This window comes from Argiope bruennichi, chromosome 5, assembly GCF_947563725.1.
Source record: "Argiope bruennichi chromosome 5, qqArgBrue1.1, whole genome shotgun sequence".
NCBI lineage: Eukaryota > Metazoa > Arthropoda > Arachnida > Araneae > Araneidae > Argiope > Argiope bruennichi.
The window spans coordinates 41,797,015-41,809,700 of NC_079155.1; the positions used below are offsets into that span (position 1 = coordinate 41,797,015).

At 27.2% G+C, this 12,686-nt stretch overlaps 1 protein-coding gene across 2 annotated transcripts in view; it reads right to left on the reverse strand.

The window, feature by feature from the left end:
• The window catches only part of LOC129968761 (endosome/lysosome-associated apoptosis and autophagy regulator family member 2-like), a 131,073-nt gene extending 118,946 nt beyond the window's left edge, over positions 1-12,127 (reverse strand). For both annotated transcript variants that reach the window (XM_056082988.1, XM_056082987.1), the window contains exon 1: positions 11,830-12,127. In XM_056082988.1, the coding sequence (XP_055938963.1) occupies positions 11,830-11,937 (108 nt within the window). In that variant the 5' untranslated portion in view covers positions 11,938-12,127. The remainder of the gene's footprint in view (positions 1-11,829) is intronic.
• Between the last annotated feature and the right edge of the window lie 559 nt (positions 12,128-12,686).

Consider the following 12,686-nt stretch of genomic DNA (forward strand, 5'->3'; position numbering starts at 1 on the left):
TTGCTTTTTCATATACGAAGCATAAAAAAAAAATATTGTAACCAACATTTTCTGAAAGCAAGTTAAATCGCATAATTGCATTTTCAACAGTAGCTCTTAGCATATCAGGAGGAATTTTACGCACAAGTTCGTGTATCGCATCTTTCAGTTCCGCCAAATTGATCAAATTATCACCACAAACAGTATTTTTTTAGATAATATTGAGCATGCTTTGCAAACACGTTTCAGAAATGATTAAACACATTTTTAACCATGTCCTATTTTGTTTAACAATATTGCATACAGCGCCATTTTTACCCTGGTATTAAGTTTTTGAACTTATTTTGGCCGGAAAAGAGATTCCCATGTCCTTCTTTAAATGTTTACCAAGTCTAATAACATTTGGTCTAGTAGTTTTCCTTTTATGGCCATTTCAAAGTGGAACTTTAATTATAACCACCTTGTATATTGAAACAATGAAAAAAGTTTGAATTTCAGAAAAACAATACAATTTATTATTGAAAATTATTAATAATAATAACAATAATATACGAATATACATACATAAATAAATAATAATAATAAATAAATAATTAAAAATTGCCAATATTTAGAAAAAAGTAGCACAACTATTAAATCAGTATCATTCAGAAGGCACTTTTTTTTAAAATTTGAAACGTCCAATTTATTTTTGTGAAGCAATATTTTAGGAAGTTATCATAGGAAAGCGCCAAAAATTCTCTTAATTTTTAATTCATTAAAATTTTAAAACACACACAAACACTTACGCACGCACGCACGCACACACACACAGACGCATTTTTATTATAGTAGAAATAGAGATAAATGCGACTCCTTTTAAATAAGTGTTTCGGTAGTTAAAAAATATAAATTAGTAGAAATAATTCTTTAAAAGAAAAAATCCTAATAAACTGCTCCTTGATTCAACAGCCACACAGCATTAAAATTCGCCATTTTTTTAAATAATTCCTGCCAATTAAAATTCAAGATAAGAATATCTGGCAAACTGTCACCTGTGCATAACTAAACAATGGCTGTCTCGGAGATGAATTTATTAGTGTTTCATTAGTGTTTTTGCTGTATAAATAAAAACGTGGACATGAAAGGAATCGTTCTTTTTATTATTTGCAAAGCTGATATTGTTTTGGAAATAAGGTCGACAGTATTTAATCAACAAAAATATTTATTGATATACTAAATTCTAATAAATGGCATGAACACAGTATGAAAATTGTTTTTATCTAAATGTAATCAATAAATATTTCCTGTAATATATGCATAAAGGAGGTATAGTTTTAAAAATTTTATAATTACAATTAATCTCTAAAAGGTTTCAAATGTATTTACAAGTTTTACTGCTTTTACTACCAGTTCATTCGCCAGTTATGTTTCATTTCATTTAAATTTCTTATGCACAATATTACATTCATGGTTCCCTCAATAAAGCTTTTGAACATCAAATTATAACAGGAATTAAAGCCGTCTTATTTTAATAGTTTAACACCTGATATGTTTTTTGTGCACATAAGTATTTTTAATGGTGTCGAGTCCTATGACATCATAATGTCAATAAAAAATTGATTTGGGATAAGGATTCCTACCAAACGATTTTCGAATTGCTTGTTGTATTTTGCAATAAAATAATCCTTTTTTTTATTTTTCATGGAAATTAATACCTCATTAATAAGCAGAATCTTTTTTCTCAACTTTCGACAATAAAAGAAATTTACGCTGTTAAAAGTTGTTGAAACAATGAAAGCGATTTGAATTTCAGTGTGGCAATGTAATGAAATGCATGGTTGAAAATTACTTGTTTTTTAAATTATCAAAATATCAAGAATAAATTGCACGATATTTAAATTAATGTCATAATAAAAGATAATTTAAAAAAAATTAATATGGTGTGAATATCATTTTCTTTCAATAGTATTTTCAGATGTTATCGCATAAAAACGCAATGTCTTTCTAAATGTTAAATTAAATAAAATTCGTTTTAAAAATCAGCATTTTTCCCCTTTTACAATCTTAATTTGAAAAATGGAAATCATATTTCTGTCACATTTATTATTTCTGGATCAAATAGACTGTTTCGCAGCTCTCCAACACACACACATACACTTATTCTCTTTTATTAGTAGTAGAAGTAGAAATAGAAATTAAATCTTCTCCCATTATATTTAGAATGAAATAGGAATATTAAAACATTCCGCGGCAGATAATTAACAAGTCACAGATTAGGATTAAGCTTGCAGCTACCCGTAATCTTGACAAGGCAAATTGCCAAACGATTTTATCATGTTTACATGAGTAGACATTATTTTGCGACGATGTATGTGAGGTTATCTAAACATTATTTTTTTTGTAATGAATAGAGTTACATTAAATGTTAACATAAAAATGTCATTTTCACATCGCCTTATCAAGATTGTAGGTCGCAACCTGCAAGAGCATAGTTCTGATGCAGTTTGTGGGGGGTTTTTTTATAAAGGTACTCTCCGAACTTTTTCTTTCATCTGTATATAACTTCGTATTTAAGCAGAAAGTTATTTTAAAAGTATATACCATTTGTTATGTTAATATTTGGTTGTAACAGGAATATTTACGGCTGCACTCATAACATAATTTAATATCAATGAATTTCAAATCTATGAATTAGCTAAAAAAATATCACAGCTTTAAAACTCTTCTTCAAACTTTCAAACTGAGTAAAATGAATATACCCTGTTTCCATTTTATTTAGATTCTTTTTTTTCTCAGAAATTTTGTAAACAATATTTTTTCTGTTTGATTTTCTTCTTTTAAAGAATTTTTTCTAAAAATAGAATGTACTATTGATTTCAAATTGATTCAGATTTAAACTATAACTTTATTATAATTTAATGGGAAAATGTATTAATATATTGATTCAATCTGTACTAATAAGAAAGGATAATGTGTATGCATTGTGTTAGCGCTCCGCTGACAGATACGTTTAGTTTATGACTATCAAATTTGTTCACAAATGTACTTTGGAAATGTGAACATTGGAAAAAATTGTTTGAAATTTTTATTAAAATTGTAATTAATCAAAAAAGTAAAAGAAATTTTGAAGTTTTCTACTTTTATTTCCTAAAAAATATTATAGCACAAATTAGATTTTTATGCCAGTTTAACATTTTAAAAGTCTCTTTTTAATGATTTGCAATGCAAATTTTTTCTTGGGTTTTTTTAACATTTTTTAAAAAATAATTTTTAACGGGAGATATTATTGCTGTAATGAACTTTAAACCCTTTTCATTTTTTATCAAATATAGAATGCCATGATTTTCTATTATTAATAGTTAAGGAATAAAAATTCTGCCAATTATCTGTGCAGTGTCCATAAAGAATTGGAAAGTGAAATTATATTACTGCAAGAAACTAGATGCAACTTAAATAAATCGCTCTGACACGTAAGTTTTCAATATATATATATATATATATATAATATATATATATATATATATATATATATATATATATATATATATATATATATAGAGAGAGAGAGAGAGAGAGAGAGAGATTTACAAGTTTATGAATCTAAAATCTTCATGCTCTATCTCACCCACTTGATGAAAATGGTGATAAACAAAAACTACGGATGATGTTTACAAGTTAAAGTCATTTGGTATTCTATTTCATAAAGATTACCGGTTGCTATTCTTGGTGTATTTGTAGACGATCTTCAAATTTCGTTCCAGTATTTTCAATGCTCTAATCTGGAAGCACTTAACTTTTTACATTTCTTGTACCATATAAGCATGAATGACAAAATATTTTTTATTTAGATTTAACGCATCCAAAATGGAGTATTTATAATCTAAGAATAAATATTTTCATATCATATTAATCTTATTCATATTCGTAACGATAAATTTTCATCGTAATAAAGTATGCTTTACATTTTAGTAAATAATTCGTAATAATACATAATTGCAAATATTATGACTAGGGATTGCAATACCGGACCAAAATTTCAATACCGGTATTCGGTATTTTTGAAATCTTAATACCGGGATACCGGTTTTAATACCGGTATTAGAAATTTTAGAAAAAGAATGAAAACACAGGTATTTCTTTGTTTTTTTCTGGCAGTTATGTTAGAGAGTGTAAATATCACAAAAAATAATTTGTAACTTATAAACTTATAACTTATTTTATTCTTAACTTATAACTTATTTTATTTATCGCTAATTCTAATTTTTGTTGAAGAGCCAATTCCTTTTCACTATCGACAGTAGTGACATCATAATCTTCGATAATTGAACCGAATTCTTCTGAATGTGGATAGGTTTGTGGGTTAAAAAATTTTAAGAAAATTTAATCGAAACTTAATCAGATTTGAATTGGTTCTTTTCTTCTTTTTCATTTTCATTTTTAAAATCACTATAATTATGTAAATACCATAAGACATTTTCTATTTCGGTATGCCTTTCTTCTGTGCGATTTTTCAATGTAATATATAATTCTTCAGATAGTGATGTGTGCTGTTCTTTCAGTGACTGCAACATGAAATTTATTGTTGCATTAGCTGTTAATAAATTAGAATCTCTCCCACATAATGCCTCAATAGTCAGTTTTATTGGAAGTAGAGCTCATACAGTTCTGGATATTAAATCGGATTAACTATTTGAAAAATTAATTTACAGGTTTAAGTCGATTATTGATTTTTGGATTGGAGATCTCAGTTTCAAAAACCATTCCATCATTAGACGTAAACTGTTCCAACGTGTTTTAGAATCTAATATTAACATATATTCTGTTTTATTTTCAGTTAGTATATATTTAAGTAATATATCCTTTTTATAGGGGAACGTTTAAATATCTTAACAATTTTTCGAACTTTATAAATTATAGGAAGCATTTCTTGATAGATTAATATTTCATCCTCATTAGCAATATCTTCTTCAACAATTACATTGTCATAGTCTTCAGTGTCAATATCACTCTCACTCTCTTTTCAAAGTTGGAATCCGAAGTTTCTATATCCACAGTATTTGGATGTTCTTTATTTTGTTGGTATAATACTCCTAATTACTCCTAATTGAATTCCATGTGCATAGCACAACTGCTGATTTGCACCAATCAACTTTCCAACTTTTTTCATAATTGTTGCTCCATCAGTTGTTATGGATACAATATTTTCTTTCAAGGATAATCCATGTTTCGCTAATTTAGATTTAAGCAATTAATTAGCTAATTAATTTCTCCCGTTAGGGAGACATAAAAACAAAAACGTATACTATTTTGCTATGTTAGCTATACCTGAACATATAATGGAGACAATTTTAAAAATTTCCAGCAAATACCGAAAAACCGGTATTTAAACTTGTGAATACCGGTATTACAAAATTGTACAAATGGCTTAAAATACCGGTATTCGGTATCCCGGTATACCGGTATTGCAATCCCTAATTATGACTTACGTCAAAATTAATGCCCGTTCCATTGTATCCAATTTATATTCATTAATTGCAAGCGAAGTTATGTTCAAATTGCAACCGTATTCTATATAAAATTAATATCATGTCTGAAAACGCAGTTATGCGAAGATAGGATTTGTTGAAAGGCATTTAAAGTTTAATCATCTTTATAGGAAATATATTCACATCTTTCTTTAACCAAATATTGCATATATTTTTGAACTCATTCATGAGATTTTTGTCACGTGTAATATACGATAAATGATCTCTTTCTTGAATTAAAGTATTATCTAGCACCTAGCATATGATTGCTAGAGAAAGAGGTACGGGGAAGGGGGGGGGATCTAAACGCTTAAAAATAGTTATGTAAATGAATGATAAATATTATAACAAAATATTAATAAGAATATCCTTTTAGGTTCATATTTAACATTTACTTAAAATTTTATATGAAAATTATATCAATAAGAATAATTGTATGTACCATTAGCGGTGCATGTATAATAAGTTGAGAGCCTCTTCTTGAATATATTCTTCAAATAGGGAATCAACTTTTAATTGGATAAAAGGAGGTATCATGGAAATGATATGATAATGGTTTGTAGATGAACAGGTTTTCATTTTACGGATTCATTTTCAAAATTGTTGTTTGGATAGTTTCTACTTTACAAAATTCTCAATTTACAATGAAATTTTAAAAGATTGGACAGTTGCGACTAAAAGTAACTAAAGTAGGTGTATATAAAATTTTAAAAATATTAAACTATTATGGCTAAAAGTAACCAAAAGTGTGAGTGTACAAAAATTTAAAAATATTGGATTGTTGTGCTAAAAGTAACTAAAGTGGTGTGTATATAAAATTTTAAAAATATTGTACAATTGTAACTAAAAGTAACTAAAGTGTAAGTTACAAAAATTTAAAAAATATTGAATTATTGTGATTAAAAGTAACCAAAGTGTGAGTTACAAAAATTTAAAAATATTGAACTATTGTGATTAAAAGTAACTGAAGTGTGAGTTACAAAAATTTAAAAATATTGAACTATTGTGACTAAAAGTAACTAAAGTGGTGTGTATATAAAATTTTAAAAATATTGGACAGTTGTGACTAAAAGTAACTAAAGTGTGAGTTAAAAAAATTTAAAAATATTGAACTATTGTGATTAAAAGTAACCAAAGTGGGAGTGTACAAAATTTTAAAAATGTTGGACTATAGTGACGAAGTAACCAGAGTGTATATACACCATGAGTTATGTTTCAGTGAATTTCAACTTCGTTTTATTTTTTCAAGCAACATTTTTCTGTCAAAAACTTAAGAACGAAAATCATATTATTCCAAGGTATTAGGAAATTATTAGTAGCAATTAGGATTCATTAATATCAAAAACATTTCATTGACCGAACTGTGTTTTTTTAAAGCAGTGCTTATATCTAGAATTTAATTCCATATGAGTACATCATACGAAACCAAATCCATTCATTCTTTATTAAACTAATAGCAGTAAAAATGAACCATTAGCCTTAAGAATAGATTCTTTCTTCAAATGACTACAGACCAATAATCCATCAATAAAGATTTATGTTACTTTTTGGACAGAATTATCAATATCAAAATGTTACAAAATAAAGATTTAATCATAGATTAGACTCAGAGAAAAGAGGTCTGTTCTGGAAAATTAATTACACAAAGGTTAATTATGGATGGAAAGGGTAAATCTATCCATTAATGTCTTCTATTAAAACGTCTGATGCAGAGTAATGTACAGTTTATTTAAGTATTTGATGCCATTATCAGAACGCTTGACACGGATACCGCTAGTTTAAAGAATGGAAGTATTACATTCGTTAAAGTAGAGATATATATTGATTATAATATGCCACTTTGTACCTAATGATGAAAAGCATACATTACTAATTGTGTAGATGTACTTTTAAACGATACATTAGATGCTTGTGCATGAATTTATAGTATACTAGCCGCCTTTGGCGAAAAGCCAGTTCGCCAATCTTAATGTTCGTTAAAATTTTAATAATTAAATATTTTATGCAATTCCTACTTTAATAGCTTCTTCATCAAAATATTTTAAAACTTCAAATTTTGATAGTCATATAATTCACTCATAATATTATAAACGCCTTTAGTCATAACGTAATATGTATCTCTCTCATTTTCTGTTAGTTCCCGTAGAATTTATACTATAAATTAAAGTGGAAAGGATTAATCTGCATTTAATAGAATAATATTTTTTACTGAAACAAAGTATTTTTTTGTAATATGATTACTGAAAACAGTCACTGAGCGTTTAAACTTTATGGGCACTAAAGAATAAAATAATCGGTCGAAAACAGGTTAAAAAAAACTACTTAAAAACGATGTACTTAAAACTATAAGCGTATACAAAAAATATATAACTAACATAAATACAATTTAATTACAAAAACATGCAACTAACCTGAAAATAGTTTAAATCATCCGTTGATAATGGTTGTCATGTCAACAATCAGAACACAATGCGCATGCATGAATTTTCAACGCCAGTTACGGTAACGCAAATGCGTGAGTTTTTCTACGCCAGTTGGGGTAACGCTATGCAGATTAGAAATTTTTAATTTCCTTTATTCTGTTTTATTTTAATTCAAAAGTACTTAAGAATGAATCTGAAAGATCGATTAATTAAAAATGTTTAATTTTAAATGCATTAAACATTAAGAAAATAAATAGAATTGTTTCAAATAATCAGCAGAAAAATCTTAAGCCTAGCCTCATGACTGTTGGGAAAAAAAAAACTGAAACCGTACTCATTTGGCGGTGGGGAAAATGAAAAGATTTTTTTTTGGCGGGGAAGTTAGTTTTTAATTAATAATTAAAATTCTAATTAAAAATTCAAAAAAGGGACTATCCTATCTTTTAAGTTAGATCAAACTGCACACGGTGTGCAAATTTGATTAAAATTGGTTAAGTAGTATAGGAGTCCATCGCGGACAAACAACGTGACACGTAATTTATATATATTAAGATTTTCTAATGTTTTGAACAAAATTTCTGTATAAATAGATCCCTTTATCATAAAAGATATGCTTTTTATTTTATATAGTTATTTCATATTGTACTAGCTTGTATTTCAGGTGTTGTTCCGGTTAAAATTGTAGATCATCGTTCGTCTTCTCCCGTGCCTGGTGACCCTTCAACCAGCAGCTAAAGTCGTCTGTATTTTTCACTTTCATATTTCGAGCCCCCATTAGCAATCTAGCTACTCCTGAAATTCCACATCCCCTTCCCCATGATTCTTATGGTGACAATAGTAGTTTCATTATATCATATGCTTTATTGATACAGGCCCCAAAACATTTTCTTTTTTTCATGATTGTGCACATGACAAGAAAACACTGAATAATATTACTTCTTTATCTCCCTAGGACCTCTCTCTGTGGAGACGAAATAAAGTGACCATAAATGACTTTACACATTCATTGAGATCATTTTAAAATGCATGAAAATCAAATCAAACATCGCATAGAAAAAGCAATTAAACTAGCACCGTTGTAATTTTATGCGAACAAATCAAAAGATACATTTGCACGATATACAACAACAAGAAAATATTCCACCTTCGTTTTTAATGTCCAAAAAAGAAAAGAAAATAAAATAAAAAAGGGTAATAATTTATTATGAATTTAACAGTAACAACAACACTAAAGTGAAAGATCCGATGAAAGAATAAAATTACAAGAGAAATCGATTTTAAAAACTATATTTAAAATTAATTTTGAAAAAGTGAGTTAAAGTAAAAAAAGTATTAAATATCAATCCATTAAAGACCCGTAAAAAAACATCATTCTCTTTTCAAAATCATTTTCATGCAATAATTATTTCAGAAGCTACTAGTGAGAAACGGAATGTCGAAGAATGGAATGCTTAACTTTTGTTGTTTAATTAAGCATTTTCAGAATTAATTAATCTTGGATGTTCTAAATAATAAAGTGACAGAAAATAATTCCAGAATGGCATGCTTTGACATTCGATGAAAAATTCGATGCCATTTTTATTCACTGTTCAGACAGCGTTCTTGTAGCAGAGAAAATAATAAACGAACATGCGTTTTCATTATTTTATATTACAGAATTTGGATTTATACTTTGAAATTATGTTCGAAAATGCTTACAGAAATTAACGTAAAACCTGAAAAATTATAAACAAGTAATGGTTAAAAAAAGAGATTAAAGAGATTTGATAGTTTTTAAGATATATTCATTTTTTCTAATAAATTTTATTCTAATTTTTTTCAAATAAATCTTACGTTTAAAATTATCTAACAAAATATAAAATGTTTAAATTAAATGAGAATCATAAACTTAATAGAAAATACAATTTAACTTGCAATTATTCATTTCAAGTGAATGCTATTATTAATGTTTCATAATAATGCAATTAAAGGAAGTAAGTTCTCATAAAGTCAAATAAGTAGAACAAATGTATTTCACATTCTATCAATATTTAAACACACTTTGTGTTAGACAATGTGGTAGCGACATGTTATCTTTCCATCTGCATGATTAACAATGGATTCCAAATTTAAATTGGAGCGCCAGGCTTGCTGTGTATCATGTGAGTATGAGTTTACTGATTACCAACAAAAAGCAAACAACAATTTAGTATATTTAAAAAATAATAATAAGCCATTAATTATATCATTAGAATATCCCAAAAAACATTGCATGCCTTTTAATTCATTTTATTACGATATAATTCTTTTCCTTTACTAATTTTTAAAGATAAATGTCATGCACATCATCTATGTTAAACGCTTTTCTTGAATTAATATAATTTGTACACACATTGGCTTGTATTTGGCTAATTTTGTTTTAAAATTGTCACAATTTGGCTTAAAATACTTACTGTCTATGTATATCTATCTATCTAAATATATATATGTATGTATGTGTGTGTGTGTGTGTTCCCATATGAAACATCATAACAATGCCATAACAAATAGCAAGGATAAACATTAATAATTCATTTTAATTTATCATATAATTTATCATTTACTTATTTGAATTATATTAAATTTGTAAACATTAAAATGTTGTTACAACAATTTTTCCTCATTTTTATAAAACATTGCTAATAAGAAAAATAAAATACAATAAGTTCGCCAAAGAAAAAAAAATAAGTCGCCAAATTAAATGTGTCGCATATACATTAAAATAGTTACAAAAAATATGTTTTGCAGAAAAAATAAATAAACAAAAAATAAAGTAAACCTTTGAATCAAAAACACCAAAATTTAAAAAAAAATCTTCCCAATGCTTTAATTTTTAATGCCATGATATATAATACCGGTTTGTGGTTTTATATAGAAAATCGCAGATTTGAATATAGAAAGAATAATATTCTAATAAACTTCCTCAACTAGAAGGGTTAGATATTTTCGAGCATCGATTAACTGACTATACAAGGCTTGAGAAAAAAAATCGGTTTCTTTAGACCGAAAATTGTACAATTATACAAATCATAAAAGTGACGTCTCATATTTAATAAGAAACAACTTATATAAATAGAGGCGTACATTTTTAATCAATATCAGTTAAAAGTAGCCTATGATTTTGAAATGCAACATCTTTATTCTAAGATGTATCACAGTGAAAAAAATATATCTAATATGACAGTATTAAATCCAAAGCTGCAGATATGTACAAATTAAAAATAATAATTTATAATCCCAATTTTAAGGCAGAGTAGACTTTTAAAAGAGACTAAGATAGTTTTTCAAAATTTTCCAATGCTTTAAAAAAGAACATTGTGAGGTAAGATATCCATTATGTGATTTTAAATAGATAAAATGACAAAATAAATTTTTAAAAAGTTTATAAACATGCAAGCATTTTCGAGCGATTAGAAAACATTTTTAAGAACTTAGCTATTTTTAAAATTATTACACACACAACACACATGCACACTTATTTATTGATTGATGATGTATATTTAAATCAAACAAAAATGTACATTTTTAATCCATTTAACTTGTTTCAATTTTGCTAATGCTACATTAAATAAAGAAAATAAAAGGATGTAAATTCTTAAAAAAATAATTTTAAATTTAGCTTGCAACTCTTATATATAAAAATTCACTTTCATATTACATTAAAATGTGCATATCCATTCCACTAACTTCCATCAGAAATAATTTTAATCGTAAGATCAAAGATTCTCAATTCCACATCTTTGCAGATGTGACGATTAAATGCGATGTAAACACAGTTAACACTAGTGTATGCAGAGATACGAAAAGTGCATTTGGTTTCGTACAATCTTAAAAAAATCAATGCATTTATAACAAATGATGAATTATTTTATAATGATTTGCACGTCAAAATGCACACTTACCGGTAAACATGTTGGCAATTCGTCTGCTGTGCAGAGCTGCCCTGCTAAACACATAAGCCATACGGCAAGATGTAGAGATTTTCTCCCGATTTTAAGATGGTTCTTCATATTTAAAAGGATGCGTTAGAACGATAAACTCCAGGAATAAAACTCCTGATGCAGTTTCTGGGATCTTTAAAGCATCATGAAAAGCTTTGTTTAAAAAAAACACAACTAATAGGAAAGGTATTAAAGAGAAACTGACGTCGCTCGCTCCGTTTTTCTCGCGAGCATCGGTTTGATCATGTGTGTTGGCTGCTCGCTGCTACAAACGCAAAATGGATTGGCTTTAGGGTTGCTGGGAAATGAGAAGAAAATAGTACAACAAACTTGGATCGCTCGCTCCTTTTTGGCGAGGGAAATCAGTTTAACAGTTCATCCGCATAATTAGGAATCTTTTAATGTTTATCGTAACGAGCCAAAATCGCTGCTTTTTAATTTAACGCTTGCTTTCATCACTATTTGAATTGAAATTAAAGAATGTTTTTGATGGCTTATGTTACATGAAAATTCAGGATTTTAGGCACACTTTCAATGAACTTATCTTCAGCACTATAGCGTTAACAATTATTATCGAGATTTTTTGTCACAAATATATGATTACAGAGAGCTTATACATAAAAAAACAACTATGAAAGAAAATGAAAAATTATTTTATAAATTAGATGTATTAAAATGATATTTTTAAAAACATAATAAATGAAATTGGCTAAAAAGAAAGAAAAGAACATTCCAAATGCGACTAAATGTTATCAAAGATAATTTATTTAATCTTTTTGCTCCATTATAAGAAAATTTTGTAGTCATTCCTAGATCAT